Source organism: Nuphar pumila, chromosome 14 (assembly GCF_984573655.1).
Source record: "Nuphar pumila chromosome 14, dmNupPumi1.hap1.1, whole genome shotgun sequence".
NCBI lineage: Eukaryota > Viridiplantae > Streptophyta > Magnoliopsida > Nymphaeales > Nymphaeaceae > Nuphar > Nuphar pumila.
The window spans coordinates 24,928,478-24,945,599 of record NC_143262.1 but is presented as its reverse complement, the minus strand read 5'-3'; the positions used below and the strand labels follow the sequence as shown (position 1 = coordinate 24,945,599).

General features: G+C 34.7%; 1 protein-coding gene across 2 annotated transcripts in view; it reads right to left on the bottom strand.

Annotated features, from left to right (window-relative positions):
* The window catches only part of LOC149816650 (uncharacterized), a 116,166-nt gene that overhangs the window by 77,121 nt on the left and 21,923 nt on the right, over nucleotides 1–17,122 (bottom strand). For both annotated transcript variants that reach the window (XM_089986685.1, XM_089986686.1), the window contains exon 5: nucleotides 4,979–5,068. In XM_089986685.1, coding sequence (XP_089842811.1) covers nucleotides 4,979–5,068 — 90 coding nt within the window. The remainder of the gene's footprint in view (nucleotides 1–4,978; nucleotides 5,069–17,122) is intronic.

The window sequence follows — 17,122 nt, the reverse complement described above, 5'->3', positions numbered from 1 at the left end:
GGTATTTTGGTCTTTTTAATGTAATAGGCATCAACCCACTAGGGGCTGACAACATGTTTTTTTGTCTTTTTTACTGTTTCTTTTAGCTGTTTATTGTTGGAGCTTTTTGCTTTTTGGGAGCAGACCAACAGCCACTTTGGGCTGCCCCCCTTGTGGTGATTGTAGTATAAATAGGCCACTAGTGGCCATGTATTTAATAACACTCTTTTGAGTGATTATATGCAATAACAACATTCTTTAGACCCTTGTGTGGGTGGTTGGGTGATTCAATCAAGCATTCTACGTGATTGAAGGTGTGTTCTTGCATGTGTATTGGATTCTATCCATTTCATTACAAGTTTCTCATAAACGAGTTGATTAAGAAAACTTGTTGAGATTCTTGAGAATAGAAGGGGACGAAGAATCCATTTCAAGAAGTTTTAAGAGAAAAGGAATGTTGCTGCTGTAAGTGACACAGGTCTGACTGTGTTTTGTTTTCAGTACAGAGATAATCACAAATGATAAATACTGTAAACAGCAAATAAAGGAAAGCCAACTTCAAATAAATGTGAGAAGGGGTAACAGATAATCAAGGGAATATCGAAATAGTAAATGAAATTTGATTCAGAGGTGAATCAGATTTAGATCTGAATTAAACATAAACAAAAAAGATAGAGAATCAAGAAAGGGGAAACGGAATTTTTTTTATGTATTAAATTTTTAACAGCAAGGAACGAAAACCCAATGGTCAAGAAATATCAATTTGGGTTTTATCACGAAGTTGACGTCTCTTGAAAAACTGATATGGGTGACATCAATCCAGAAAAAAAAAATGTGATATTGGGTTTACGATGAACAAAATAGGATTCACAGCTAGGTTTCCTTTTAGAAAAGAGAAGAAAGAAGAAAGGCATGATTCACAGGGAAAGAAGAATAGATGAGAAAAGAAAGAAGAAATAAGGGAGAAGAGGACAAAAGAAAAGCCAAAATCATTCAAAACTTACCTGGGTGGAAGATCAATGATCTGATACCGTGTAAAACCAGATCGAATCACCTAGAGCAAGAAGGAAGATGAGAGAGTAGAATAGGATCTGTAGCAAACTGATTTCCATGCCTTTCCTTGGTAGGTCGTGGGTTTCTTTATATCACTAATCATGAAATATTACAGTAATACCCCTATTTAAAATACACAATAACATACATAAAAAAAGCACAATAATAGAAAGCACATGACTTACAAATCTAAGATCCAAACATTAACTTGGGTCTAGATGTGGATCTAAATCCAGACGTGAAACCTCACATCCCAATATGTTGTTCTACGACTAGAATTCTATAATCAAAGGGCTATCAAGAATTCTAAAATCAAAGGGCTATTTCTTCCTTTTTAGAATTAATTGCTTATATTAATGCAGATTGGAGAGAGAGTCCTAATGATAGAGTCTCAAATATTGGTTTTTGGTAGTTTTTAGGGGATTGTCTTATATCTTGGAGGTGTAAGAAGCAACAGATGGTCTCTCTATCATCCAACAAAGCTGAATATCGACTCATGCCAACAACAACTATGAAGATTATTTGGTTGCAGAGTCTTTTCAAATATATGGGCTTGGTTATTTCTAGTCCTTCGAAGATTTGTTGCTTCAATAACAGTGTTATCTACATTGCAAGCAACCACACCTTCCATGAATAAACCAAGTATATAGAGATAGAGTGTCATTATGTCCGAGAAGAATATCTAAAGAGAATTATTGAGTTGCCCTATGTGACTTCAAAATGTCAATTGGCGGACTTCTTCACTAAGGCCTTGCCTTCTCTTTGTTTTGTATTTCTTCTTAGCAAACTTTCGGTGATTGAGTCTAGGTTGAGGAAAATTGTCATGATATCGGAGAATCAATTTGGTTTTATGCCTGAAAAATCAACTATGGAAGTTATACATCTTCTTAGACAACTTATTGAGAGATATAGAGAGAGGAACAAAGATTTGCATATGGTTTTTATTGATTTGGAGAAGGCATACGTTAGAGTACCTAGAGATGTTCTCTGGTGGACAATGATGACGAAAGGTGTTTCCCTAAAGTACATTAGTATAATTAAAGATATGTATGGAGTAGTAACCAATGTCTGCACTTGTGGAGGGGTGACAACCAATTTTTCTATAATGGTTGGGTTACATCAAGGATCTGCTTTAAGCCCTTTCCTATTTGCTATAGGGATGGATGAGCTTACGAGATCAATTCAAGAAAATGTGACATGGTGTATGTTGTTTGCTGATGATATTGTTTTGATTGATGAGTCTAGAGCTGGGGTTAATGCTAAGTTAGAATTATGGAGACAGACATTGGAAGCAAGAGGTTTTAAGTTGAGTAAGAGTAAGACAAAATATATGGAATGTCGGTTTAGTAAGCAACGAAGTAGTGATGGGAGTGTAGTGAAGCTTGGTGAGCAAGAAATACTGGTGGATGATTGTTTCAAATATTTGGGATCTATCATTCAAAAGTATGGAGAAATTGATGGAGATTTAAATCATAGGATAAAGGTTGGGTCGATGAAATGGAAAAGTACAACTGGAGTGTTGTGCGATCGTAGAATGCCATTGCGGTTGAAGGGAAAGTTTTATAGGACGATTATTAGGCCCGCTTTACTATATGGTACGAAATGTTAGGCTGCCAAGAGACATCATATTCAAAAAATGAGTGTAGCTGAGATGCGTATGCTTAGATGGATGTGTGGAAATACAATAAAAGATAAGATTCGGAACGAGGAGATACGTAAGAAGGTAGGCGTTGCACTCATTGAAAATAAGATGAGAGAGAATCATTTACGGTGGTTTGGACATATTTGGCAAAGGCCTAATGATGCTCCAGTTAGAAGAATGGAGAAATGGGAAAATATATTAGTTAAAAGAGGTCGAGGTAGGCCTAAGAAGACTTGGATGGAGATGATAGGAAAGGATATGAATGCTTTGAACCTCACCGAGGACATGGCATTTGATAGAAATGATTGGAGGAGAAGGATTCATGTGGAAGACCCAGAATGATTTTCTTTTTTGGTTCATATCGCCGACCCCAATTGTTTTGAGATGAAGGCGTAGTTGTTGTTGTTGTTGAAACTTTCGGTGATCACACTGGAAGTTTGAGGGGAAGTGTTAAAATATAGTGTGTGTGTGTGTGTATATATATATATATATTATTTTATATGTAAACTGAAATACCCATCAGGGGTATTTCAATCTTTTCTCTTATGTAATAAGTGTCAACCCTCAAGGGGCAGACTTAGAATAGGTATTTTTTTATTGTTCTTACTTTCTTTCGTCCCAACAGCTATATTTATAGCCATTGGGGCTGGTCAGCTAATTGGACCAGTCCATTTGAACCTTGAGTGCCTGTTTAAAGGCACTCTCATTCTTGTATTTTCCAATGCTTCTCCAAGCATTTTTCTAAGTGAATATATATATATATATATATATATATATATTATGTTGTGCTTGCCCTTATTGACTTTTGTATGAACTTGTAGTATTTTTTTTTATTGTTCTCACTTGGATATTGTATTGTCCCTTGGTGAACTAGTGCTTGTGCACTCTTTATTGTTACTGGTTTTCCCTTAGTGGGTTTTCTATTGTATTTCCCCGTGCTTTATTACATTGACACCTTGAGTTTGAAAGGGAGTGTTAAGATACGTATAAGATTGTACATTATATATATATATATATGTTTTTATTTTTTTATTCTTTAGAATGTATTTTAGGGTTTTTGTAATTTTAGTTTTGATTAGAGCATATAGTTGTTAGGGCCTCCCAATGGCTAGATTTCTAGCCGTTGGGAGCTCCTCAACGGCTATATTGGGATCTCTTACCCCTTGTCTCATGTATATATATATATATATATATATATATATATATGAGACATCTTGTCCCCTTTATGTCATGCTTCGCTTAAGCATTTGTTATAAATAAAATATTTATTTTTTAATTGTTTTGTGAGTGCTCTCTCTTTGGCCCCTAGTGGCTCTTGTGTTTGTGCCTCTTGTAAGGTGAGTGGACCTGTGTTCTACTTCATTACAATTTTGACTCCATTTTTTCATATTCCCTCTTTCCAAACCTCATTTCTAAGCAAACCCATTGATTTTTAAGATCAAATCGACCTCAAAATTTGGGGATTTTGATAGATTTGGGCCCTAGAGGTGATTTACTCAAATCTCACCCATTTCCATCCTAACCAACTTTTGTTCGCCTCTAACACTTAAAACTGAGCCCTAGAAATGTGATTTACCTTAAAGCCCTTCATTTTCATCCAACACAATCATTTTTTGACCTCCAACCCTGAAAACCGAGCCACAGAAGTGTGATTTACCCTAAAAAACCAGTGTTGTTAAAATTGGTTTTTACAAGGTGACATGTTTCTTAAAGCCATCCAATTAATCACAGTAAGTAGAATCAAGTTGAATAGATTTTGAATTAACCAACAACACTAATAAATACTGAATGTCCTCTTAATTTATTAAAAAAATCCCATGAACATGGCTGCAATCCAGTAGATAAGGGCCTGTAGTTCCCTAAAAATGTTGTTCTACCAACCTAAGTTTTTCACTTGACCTGTCACATATCTCACCAAGAAATTTGGTGCAAAGACAGTAATAAAAATATTTTTTCAGATGCAGATAATGTAAAATGAGAATTAGTGATAGCAATTTTTGTGGAAGGTCTCCTTTTTGATGATTAAAGCATTCCATTTCATTGTATCTTGTTTTTCAATAAATTGACTGTGATATTAGTACATATACAAAATTCAACTAAAAGATATCAGGATGCAAAAGTTTCATATGTTTTGGTAAATTTCATTCAAAGCACAGATATAGCCAGAGTTCACTAGGGAATTTCTACACCTTATAGACATTTAGAAAATATCAACTGCCAACATTTTGCTCTCTCAATCATATGACTATTATATATGTTCTACATAGTCAATAGGCTGCTTATAAAAGTAATAGATTGCCTTACACCAAGAGTATCCATCCTTTACATCCAACATGACAGCTTCCTTTGCATGTTTAATGCTTTCATCAACCATATGGGCTTGATTTTCAGTGCCTGAAAAATCAAGGGTATGAGTGAGATGCAAAGTAACTTGGCATGTGTTCATAGATTTATGAACAGATAACATTACCTCATCTCATGAACAAATTAAAACATAGAATTTGTCATCAAACCAAATAGTGGTCTCATCACGCCTCAACAAGAAATTAAAATAAAAACAAACAAATTAACCATTGTGACTTTCTGTAGATATTATTGCCAAGTACAGATACTCATAACTGAAAATTTTTAAATTCTTCAAAAATTATACAAAATTATACATCAGCTGAGAAAAATAAGAAGGCTAGCAGAGACAAGTATAGAAAGCCAAATCTTGGCTAGATAATCAACATTGCCTGAAATAGAAATGCATAGACTAGTGTTTGCCTCCAAAGAAGATGATGAGGTAGCAATATTTTTATCATTAAACCTTGAGTTGTAGTGGAGCACAATGTACATATATATAGGGAAATATTTATTCACATTGCCAAGATGTCATGTCTAACAGTAAACACCATTTTCGTCATATTTTCTGGAATTCTTTTGTGGATCAAACAATGTTATAAAAATTGTACCGCATTGTATGATACGACATGGTGTATTATTATACTTCTAGTCCATGAAATACGATATAACCCCAATATGCAAATCATGGTATATTGCACCCTATCACACCGTATCATAAGATACACACCATATTTGTAATATCATGTATTTTTTCATGATTTTTAAAATCGATAAATATATATTTTATATTATATATTTAATTAAATTGATAAAATCATGAAAAAAATAGTTATTTTATAGGTGATGTCAGCTGGGTCTGGGCGTGGCCTAGAGCCCACTGACAAGACCGAGTAGTTTGAGAAATTTTTCATTTTTAACTTTTAAATTCAAGCAAAAATTGAGCAGAATTCAGGCAAAATTCTGAGGCAAAATTCAGGTATGTACATCGTTAGATGCGCCTTGGAATACTGATCGTGTTGGTGGCCTGTTTTTCCAAATTCGGATTACGGTTGGCCCGAAAATTGTATTTTTCAAAAATGACCCGTCTCTATTTTTACTTTTTCTGGATCGGATCGGACTGGATCCGCTCCATTTGATCCAAGTTAATATAGATCTAAACCCAGTCCATGATCCATATTGACTAGGATCTGGTCCAAGTAGGATCCATATGGATTTGAATCTTGAATCCAAATCTGGATCCGAAATCCATCCATGGCCAATTTAAAACTTTAAAATCAACTTTAATATAAAAAAGGATGAGGTAGAACCCTACCCCATAGAGACTTCCTAAGGGGGGGCAACATCCTCTGAAATATTCTTTAGAATATTAAATTAAATTAAATAATAATTAAATAAATTTTAATTAATTAAGATTATCTAGAAGCGGTAGAGTTCCACATTGAGTAGAACTCTATTCTCTTAGGCCGTATCTAGAGGGGACGTCACCCCCTTTCAGATTAATTCAAGTTAGAAAAAAATAAAAAGAAGATAAAATAAAATATTAAATTTATTATATAAGGGGTTAGTCTCTCCCTCTCTCAAGAACTCGTGTTTGAGAGAGAGAGTGAGTTAGAGAAAAAAAAAAGAAACCCCAAAATCGTGTGAGAGAGAAAAGGGGAAAAAAATGAAAGAAAAAGAGAAAGAAAATAAAGAGAGAAAAGAGAAGGAAGAAAGAAGAAGAAGAGATCGTACATCCATCGATTTTTCGGTCTTTTTTTCTGAACTTCGATCAAGGTACGAGTTTCTCTCTAAGTTCTTACGGGAAGAAATAGGTATAAATCCAATTTTATGTATAATTTTAGATGAAAAAGGAAAATCTGATTCAAAAGAATATATACATATATAAAGTAACGATTTTATATATATATATACATATACATGTTTATTTTTTGAGATTGTTGATTTTCCTAGAGTATCAAATCCTGAAAATTTTTATGTTTTTTATTTTCATAGATGTCGATTTTCTTGATTTGATGTGAGCATGCTATATGGGTTAACAATTTTTCCCTGTTATGCATATTAATCTTTTGTGAGATTTTATGCTCACGCAAATCCCATGATATATATATATATATATATATATATATATATATATATATATATATATATTCAGGTTTGTAGAGCTCTCTTGCTCACGTAGCCTGAATATATATTTATAAATTTTTGGATTTGACGGGTTTCATGATTATGCAAACAGATGCCGAATAATTTCAGATCTAAGTATTTCTTTGTTTTTTCATCAAAAAGAATTCATACTAGACTTAGGCTTGTTTATTGTGCATGCATGTAAATGAACTTGTCGATTAATTTTGTTGTGTGGCACAATCATGTGTCGGATATTATTGCACACTGTATTTCATATTTATTCATGCTGAATATATATATCTATATATATATATGATCGGTCATGTCAACCTTATAATGTACAACAACAACAACTACGCCTTCATCCCAAAACAATTGAGGTCAGCGATATGAACCAAAAAAGAAATTCATTTTGGGTCTTCCACATGAATCCTTTTCCTCCAATCATTTCTATCCAATGTCATGTCCTCGGTGAGGTTCAAAGCATTCATATCCTTTCCTATCATCTCCATCCAAGTCTTCCTAGGCCTACCCCGACCTCTTTTAACTAATATATTTTCCCATTTTTCCAACCTTCTAACTGGAGCATCATTAGGCCTTCGCCGAATATGTCCAAACCACCGTAAACGATTCTCTCTCATCTTATTTTCAATGGGTGCAACGCCTACCTTCTTACGTATCTCCTCATTCCGAATTTTATCTTTCATTGTATTTCCACACATCCATCTAAGCATCCGCATCTCAGCTACACTCATTTTTTGAATATGATGTCTCTTGGCAGCCCAACATTCTGTACCATATAGTAAAGCGGGTCTAATAGTCGTCTTATAAAAGTTTCCCTTCAACCGCAATGGCATTCTACGATCGCACAACACTCCAGTTGCACTTTTCCATTTCATCCACCCAACCTTTATCCTATGATTTACATCTCCATCAATTTCTCCATACTTTTGAATGATGGATCCCAAATATTTGAAATAATCATTCACCGGTATTTCTTGCTCACCAAGCTTCACTACACTCCCATCACTACTTTGTTGCTTACTAAACCGACATTCCATATATTCAGTTTTACTCTTACTCAACTTAAAACCTCTAGCTTCCAATGTCTGTCTCCATAATTCTAACTTAGCATTAACCCCAGCTCTAGACTCATCAATCAAAACAATATCATCAGCAAACAACATACACCACGGTACATTTTCTTGAATTGATCTCGTAAGCTCATCCATCACTATCGCAAATAGGAAAGGGCTTAAAGCAGATCCTTGATGTAACCCAACCGTTATCGGAAAATTGGTTGTCACCCCTCCACAAGTGCGGACATTGGTTACTACTCCTTCATACATATCTTTAATTATACTAATGTACTTGAGAGAAACACCTTTCTTCATCATTGTCCACCAGAGAACGTCCCTAGATACTCTATCGTATGCCTTCTCTAAATCAATAAAAACCATATGCAAATCTTTGTTCCTCTCTCTATATCTTTCAATAAGTTGTCTAAGAAGATGTATAGCTTCCATAGTTGATCTACCAGGCATAAAACCAAATTGATTCTCCGATATCATAACAACCTTCCTCAACCTAGACTCAATCACTCTCTCCCAAAGTTTCATAGTATGACTCATGAGTTTTATACCACGATAGTTTGTGCAATCTTGTATATCACCCTTATTCTTATATAAAGGCACCAAAGTACTCTTCCTCCACTCATTAGGCATCTTATTTGTTCGCCAAATCATGTTAAAAAGATTTGTCAACCATTCTAAACCTTTCTCTCCCAAGCATTTCCAAGCCTCGATAGGTATACCATCTGGGCCAACTGCCCTTCTTGATGTCAACCTTATAATGTGATGAATTTTTTTTAGCATGTTTTGAATATATTTCTTGGATCAGATTTGATGTGTGAAAATCTAATCAGACTTGCTGAGTTTCATTAATGAGTAAATCTGATCAGACTTACCAAGTTGCACAAGTGTGCAAATTTGATCAGACTTGTTGAGTTTCAGTAGTCAGTAAATCTGATCACACTTGCCGAGTTACACAAGTGTGCAAATCTGTAAGACTTGCTGAGTTTTAGTAGTCAACAAATCTATTCAGACTTGTCGAGTTTCGCATGAGTGCAAATCTGATCAGATTTGTTGATTTTTATATGGGTGTAAGTCTGATCAGACTTATCGATTTTTATATGTGTCCAAACATGATCGGACTTGCCAATTTTTATTGTGTGCAAATCTAATCAGACTTGTTGTGTTTCATGTGTATACAAATCCGATCAGACTTGTCGAATTCCATTAGCATGCAAATCTGATGAGACCTATTGAGTTTGCATACATGAAAATCTGATCAGTTTCGCCAAGTTTAGGTGAAGTGTTATGGATCAGATATGCCAAGTGTATGTATTAGGTAGATCTGGTCCAGATCTACCGAATAGATGATTATTTGATTTATGAATTCAGATCTACCCAGTTGTTTACTCGATAAGAAATTTCTACAAAGTTGATTTAGTACATGAATTTGATCATGTACATGTTTAAGATTTGATGTATGCATTTTTTTTAAATGATACATAAACATGATTTTGGTTTAATTAACTTGTAGTTGTACATATCATACGCATGAAATGTGAAATTTATTTGATGTTTGCATAAATATGATCATATGCATGTTTGATTGTTTGTGTATAGAATTGATCGTATTAACGTGTTCTGCAAGCATCTATTTGTATGCGTATGCGTTTGGTTTCATGTGTATTTGAGTGTGTATTATGAACATAGTTGGAAACAATGTTTGTGTGTGTTGCATGTTCACTGAAATTTTGCAAATATGCATAAATCACTATTGAGTTGTGTTGGTGGTCATATGTGAACCACTGCGGGCCGTGCAGGCCAAGAGCATGTGTTGCTCTAATTGTTGTTGATTTTATTTAGGCAATGCAAAATTTATTTATGAAAATGAATGGTTTTTCCAAAATTAATTGCACTGTTAAAATTGTGTGGGTCAGGGCCAAAATTTGGTTTTGCATGTTGATTTGCAAAATGGTTCTTGTGTAAATAACTTGACATTATTTAAAAAGGTAAAAAAGACCAAATAGTATAATTAATCTCTTCCTTGATGTATCTTCTATAGTATGAAAATCTTGGATGGTAGTCTTGGGAGACTGTGAGAATACTAAAACTCTGTGTCCGATTGTGCCCCTGAACCCGATATGGTAGTTCACTTACCGGCCACGGTTTTAGAGAGATTTAGCCATTTTGCCTAGGGGTGGTGTTGCTGACTCAACTGTAGTTATTGGTATACTAAGAAAGTAGCATCAGTGGATGTTGATTTCCCAAATATCCCGACATTAGATGTTAATTTCTAGTGTTCCGATGGATGGTGTTGATTCTTGATATCAGTCGATGAACAAGTGTGGAACCTATTAATAAAATACAAATTGTGTGTTAAGCTACAATTGAAACCTAACTTGGACTTCGAAAATTTTTCCCCATTTTAAATATCCACAGGTTTAAGGAAAAGTGGAAATTAAACTTGTGTGCATTTAATAGGAACATGCATGCAAAAGCAACTCTCATAAATAACTTAATAAGTTATTCATGCATCTGCATTGAATTATGCATATTTACTATTCAGCATTAGTTCATACGTTTATGTTTATTTTGTTTCGCATGATATTTGTCATTGCATGATGTTTGGTTAAATGCCTAAATGGTAAGTTGATTATGGTAAGTTGTTAATCATGACATTCATCTGAAATTTATGCATGAATTTGGTTTATGTTATTTCATTTACTGTTTTGATTTTTAAAAGAATTCGTACAAAGTAGTTTGGTTCTTACACGTTTTCTTAAAATTGTTTTTCAAGCTCGGATGCTCAGTAATGTCCTGACTAGCTAGCTGATGACTATGAGCCTTGTGACAGGTTTCTAGTTCATGACAGAGTGGCTCCACTGAGATAAACGATGTTTACAGTCATAGACTATTTGACATTTTTATTGAATTAATAAAGTTTGATTATTCTTCATTTGATTCAATGCCCAGTTTGGTTTGTGGTTTGGTATATTAAATCTGTGAGGCCTCGGTGTTAAATTGTAATTTATTATCATTGTAATGCCCATATATATTTTTATATATATAAAGAAAGATACATACATATATATATATATATATTATATATATATGTATCTATCTAATAACATATATATGTATATCAGCCATAGGGGTATTTTTGTCTTTTCCTCTCTTTACGCATATTCATCTTTTGAATATGTTTGTATTTTTTTTTCTTTTCTTTTTTCTTTTTTCGTTTTTCTTTTTTCTTTTTTAATTTTTGTACTTTGTGTACTTGGGGTCCCACATATAGTCGTTGGGCCCCTCCAACGGTCACATTTGTGACCGTTGGAGGGGCTCCAACGACTACATGTGGAGCCCCTCCAAGGCCCACAAAGTGCTCTATAAATTGAGTCCCTCTCCCTTGTATTTCCTTATGGCTTTGGGTCAAAGTCAAAGTGTTCAATAAAGTTTTTATTCTTTAATGCATTTGTGAGATTGATTGGGTTGTGCTTTTGTGCACAAGTGTTCTAAGTGTTCTTATTGTGCATGTGTGCACTTGCCTTTCATCAAGAATGTTGGGTCTTGATCATAGTATCTTGTTGAAGATACTTTCACATGGTATCAGAGCCAGGTTGGAGAAAGAAGATAGAGTTGACTCTCACATTTTTTTGGTGCCTCGAAAAACATGCCCTCAAATTTTTGGAGTTTGGCGTGGATTCTCTTATTCAACCAATATTTTAGAGGCCTCTTCTATCAATAAATATCTAAAATGCTCTTTCGGTACCTAACTTTTTTCTTTATTTCTCCTCTCTAATGGGTGAAAAAGACTCCCATTTCTCTATCCATTTCAAACTTAATGGCTCCAATTATCATGTATGGACGGGAAACATGGAAACTCATATTAAAGGAAAAGGGCTTTAGGGTTATGTTCAAGACTCAATTCTGGAACCGGAGCCTAAAATCACTTTGATGGAGAGAGGAGAAATAAAGATCCTTGAAGGAGAAGAAAGAGCCAAGGCGCTTGAAGACTGTAGTAAAAAGCATGAAGAATGGGAGATGAGGAACTTTAAAATTTTCTCATGGATTTTTTCATCCGTTGAGACAAGAATTAATGCCAACATTATAAAGTTCAAGAAAGTCTCTCGAGCGTGGGAATACCTTGAAAAAATGTACACTACAAGGGATTTGTCTCACAAATATTACCTTCAAAAAAGGGCCTTGACCCTTCAATAAAACGAAATGACTATTAGAGAGTATTTCGCGGAGTTGTCTTCCATTTGGGATGAGTTTATCATGCTTGAGCCAAAATAGAGTGGAGAGGCGGAGAGGCTATTGAGCTTAGGCATAAACAATTAGAGGAAGATCGTTTCTTTAATTTCTTGAACGGGCTTAGGACCGAATTCAAACAAATTCAATCTTCTCTATTATCCGCTTTCACTTCCCCCTCTATTGAATATGTAATTACTAAACTAAATGGAGAAGAGACTCATATGGGTATAAGTAAGAATAACCCAAGTGTTCTAGCAACACCTTCCAATAATGAAAAAAATGAAGGTGTTAATGTTGTCTCAAGACCGGGGAGAAACTTAAGGACCTACAAGCCTCCTCACTTTAAGAATCAAAACCAAAGTTCAAGTGGTCAAGGTGGAAAGAGGGATTATAGCAAGCTTGTGTGCCACTTTTGTAAGAAACCGGGAAACATCAAACCGATTTGCCCAAAGTGGAAGAAGTTGCTAGCTATGGCTACCACATCCCAACCTCAAAAGGAAGAGTGTTCATCATCTTCAAATGGAGCTCTCTCACTACAACAAATTGTGGATGCACTTCAACCTCTTCTCAAGGGAGCTATTTCCGGAGACGCTATGACAACCTCTTCTCCTCTCAGTGAGACCTTGTGGCTTTTAGATTCGGGTGCTTTATTTCACATGTCTCCAAGTATTAGTTCTTTTTTCGAATACTCAAACAGTCTTTTTTCATCCTTTGTTTCAGCCACGGATGGAACATCTCTTGAAGTAAAAGGAATTGAAAATTTTGAAAAACAAGGTTATTTATTCCAAAAATTTGATTTATACCCAAATTAAACTTAAATTTGTTTTGTGTTTCTCAACTCTCGGATCATAGGTATGATATAAAACTTTCTTCTAACAAATGTTGAATACTGGATCGCCGATCCGAGAGGTTGATTGGGGAAGGCTCTAGGAAAGGCGATCTATACTATGTCGATTCCTTTCAAATTCCAAAGAACATGTTTTGTAATGTTGTTCATCAAAAGGATATTAATGTACGGCACAAGAGACTTGGACATCCAAATGTTGTAAAAAAAAAATCTCATTTACCTTTTGTTAAAAATCTATGTAAAAGTGATTTCACTTGTAACGATTGTATTCTTGGAAAAATGAAAAAATTACCTTTTTGTCAAAGATCTATGTTTACAACAAGACCTTTTAAAATTGTCCATTCAGATGTATGGGGACCGATACTTGTTTTATCAGAAGGGGGTTTTGCATATTATGTCATTTTTGTTGACGACTACACGAGATATTGTTGGATATTTTTCCTTAAACATAAATATTAAGTTTTTTTTTACTTTTAAAACCTATCATATGATAATTAAAAATCAATTTAATGGAAACCTAAAAATTTTTAGAACTGACTCTGGTGGAGAATACCTTTCAAGTGAATTCAAAAATTATCTTGAAAGTCATGGTATTCTCCACCAAAAATCTTGTCTGAAGACCCCTCAACAAAATGGATTAGCTGAAAGGAAGCATAGACACATAATAGAGACAACTCGAACATTACTTGTTTCTCAAAACATCCCAAAAGGTTTTTTAGCTGAAGCGGCTTTAGCATCTGTCTATCTGATAAATCGGCTACCTTCTAAAAACTTTAACAATATCTCGCGTTTTGAAAAATTGTATACCAAAGAACCCGACTATAGTCAGTTAAGAATTTTTGGTTGCAAGTGTTTTGTTATTACTGACAAGAACGACAAGCTTTCACCAAAAGCTATTGAATGTGCCTTTCTTGGATATTCTGAAACCCAAAAAGGGTTTCGATGTTATGATATCAAGAATGATAAGTTATATGTTTCCAGAAATATGAGTTTTCTGGAAAATGTTAACGATTTTGAGAGTGAACCTTATAAAGAAAACATAGATTACTCTTTTTTATTTGAATTGTTAGCACAAAATGATGATAGTGATGATGAACTCACTCATAATGATGCTAATGATAAAGAAGATAAAGAAAATATTTTCTCTCATCCACCTATTTTCCAACATATTGATGAAGGGGCATCGAGAGACCCTATAACATATACTCATAGAGACTGGAACAGTTTTAGAAGTGCAATTGAAAAATACAGTAAACCTAGTGGCCCCACTTCAATAAATGAAGAAAACCTACGAAGAACTGAGAGAAATAGAAAGGTGTCTTCTAGATTCATCTCATATGATTCCTTTACACCTAAACATAGAGCTGGACTTAGCGCCATTTACTCCTATGTAGAGCCCAGAAACTTCGAAGAAACCAAAAGCAATGATGAATGGTTAAAAGCAATGGAATGTGAGGTTACGACTCTCAATAGGGCAAAAACTTGGGAATTCCAAGACAACGTTTTAAAACCCGTGACTCGGGACTCGACTCGTTCTTTATTGAATCGTTGTAATGAAATGGTGGTCTTCAACAAATGCACAAATAACTCACAAACAAGTGTCTATTGGAGACACTACAAGCATGACCCTTGAAAGGGTATAAAAGGAAGAACACTTGAAAAATAAGAGTCCTCGTGAAAGAGAGGATTTTAAGTATCTAATAATACGCAAAATCGCTCACATGTGCACGGAGGTGGGAGCATGCTGAAACTGACTGACTGTATGAACCGCATGAGTTATATCTGGCCTAGTAATGGAAAGATAAGAAAGAGCTCCAACAAACTGTGTATAAGGAGTAGGATCATCAAGAAGTTCTCCATCATCAATTTTCATTTTAACATTGACAACTTCTGGAGTGTCTACTTTCTTATCATCTGTAATTCCAGACCTGGAAACGATATCAAGAGCAAATTTAGATTGAGATATCAAATACCCCCGAGGGGAATAAGCAACTTCAATGCCTAAAAAATATCTTAATAAACCTAAGCCAGTCATTTCAAAGTGAGTTTTAAGAAGAGATTTGATATTTGCAACTCCATGTTCGTCGCCTCCGGTGATGATCATATCGTCCACATAGAGAAAAAGAATAATGATGCCTGCATCAGATTTCTTAACAAACAAAGCAGTGTCAGTTAAACAAGGTTGAAAACCAATATCAAGCATAACATGACTAAATCGGTCATACCAGGCTTTTGGAGCCTGTTTAAGACCATAAAGAGCTTTTTCTAGACGAAGAGCTTTACCCTTAGGGATACTAATACCAGGTGGGGCTTCCATGTATACTTCTTCAACGAGATTCCCATTCAGAAAAGCATTTTTGACATCTAATTGAAAGATAGGTCATGTTCTAATGGAGGCCAAGGCTATTAAAGTTCTAACAGTGGTCATACGGGCCACAGGAGCAAATGTTTCTTCATAATCGATGACATACTCTTGAGCATATCCTTTTGCTACTAAACGGGCCTTATATCTTTCCAGGGTCCCATCACTTTTGGTTTTGACTTTGTATACCCACCTACAACCTATAGGTTTCTTACCCGGAGGGATATCTTGTATCGTCCAAGTATTGGCCTTTTCTAGTGCATCCAATTCTATTTTCATGGCTTCTATCCATTCTATATGATTTTTTGCTTTAGAATAGGATGATGGTTCAACATATGATTGTATTAATATAATGGCGGCCCTATACGTGGGTGAAAAAGATTCATAAGACACATTTTTCTGGAGGTTTAGAGATTCTAGACGTTCTTCTAGGTGAGACTTCAGAGTATTTTTGTAATGCACATGGAAGATTTTGCTCTCTACGTCTTGAATATTGTAGACTAACATCCCCATGGATTTGCTCTTCATTATCATCATTTTCAACAACAATAGGACTTTGATCATTGTCAAGGTCACATCCAACATCACATTCATTGGATTTTGAAGTTGGATCAATTAAAAACGAGTATTCAGTGACATCCTTGGATTTTTCAAATTCAAAGGAGCTTTCTTTTTCCAAAAAAGATACATTTCTTGACACATATAATTTGTCATTTTGAAAATGGAAACACCTGTAGCCTTTTTGATTATCAGCATATCCTAAAAAGGCACATGGGATTGCACGAGGAGAGAGTTTGTCATTTCTGTTGGTGAAAACAAAACATTTGCATCCAAAGACTCTTAATCTAGAATAATCTGGAGTTAAATTAACAAGCTTTTCTATTGGAGTTGTATTCTTTAATGAGGAAGATGGCATCCTATTAATGAGGTAGGTGGCAGTTAGGACCGCTTCAGCCCAAAAACTTTTTGGAACTTGATTTGCAATTAGCAATGTCCTAGTAGTTTTCATAATGTGCCGATGTTTGCGTTCGGCTAGGCCATTCTGTTGTGGAGTGTGTGGACATGATCTTTGATGTGTAATACCATGTAAATTGAGATAGTGTTTGAATTCGTTGGACATAAATTCTCCCCCTGAATCAGTGCAAAAAACAGAAATATCATTTTGAAACTTATTTTTAACCATTTTATGAAATATTTGGAAGTTAGCAAAGACATCAGATTTATGTTTAAGAAAATAAATCCAAGTATGTCTAGAAAAGTCATCAACAAAAATGACATAATATGTATAACCACCTTTGGAAATAACTAGTGCGGGGCCCCAAACATCCGAATGTATTAACTCAAGTGGTCGTGAGGAAACAAAAGTTCTACTAAGAAATGGTAACCTTTTCATTTTGCCAAGAATGCAGTCTTTACAAGAAAAATTTTCAGAATTACAAAAATTT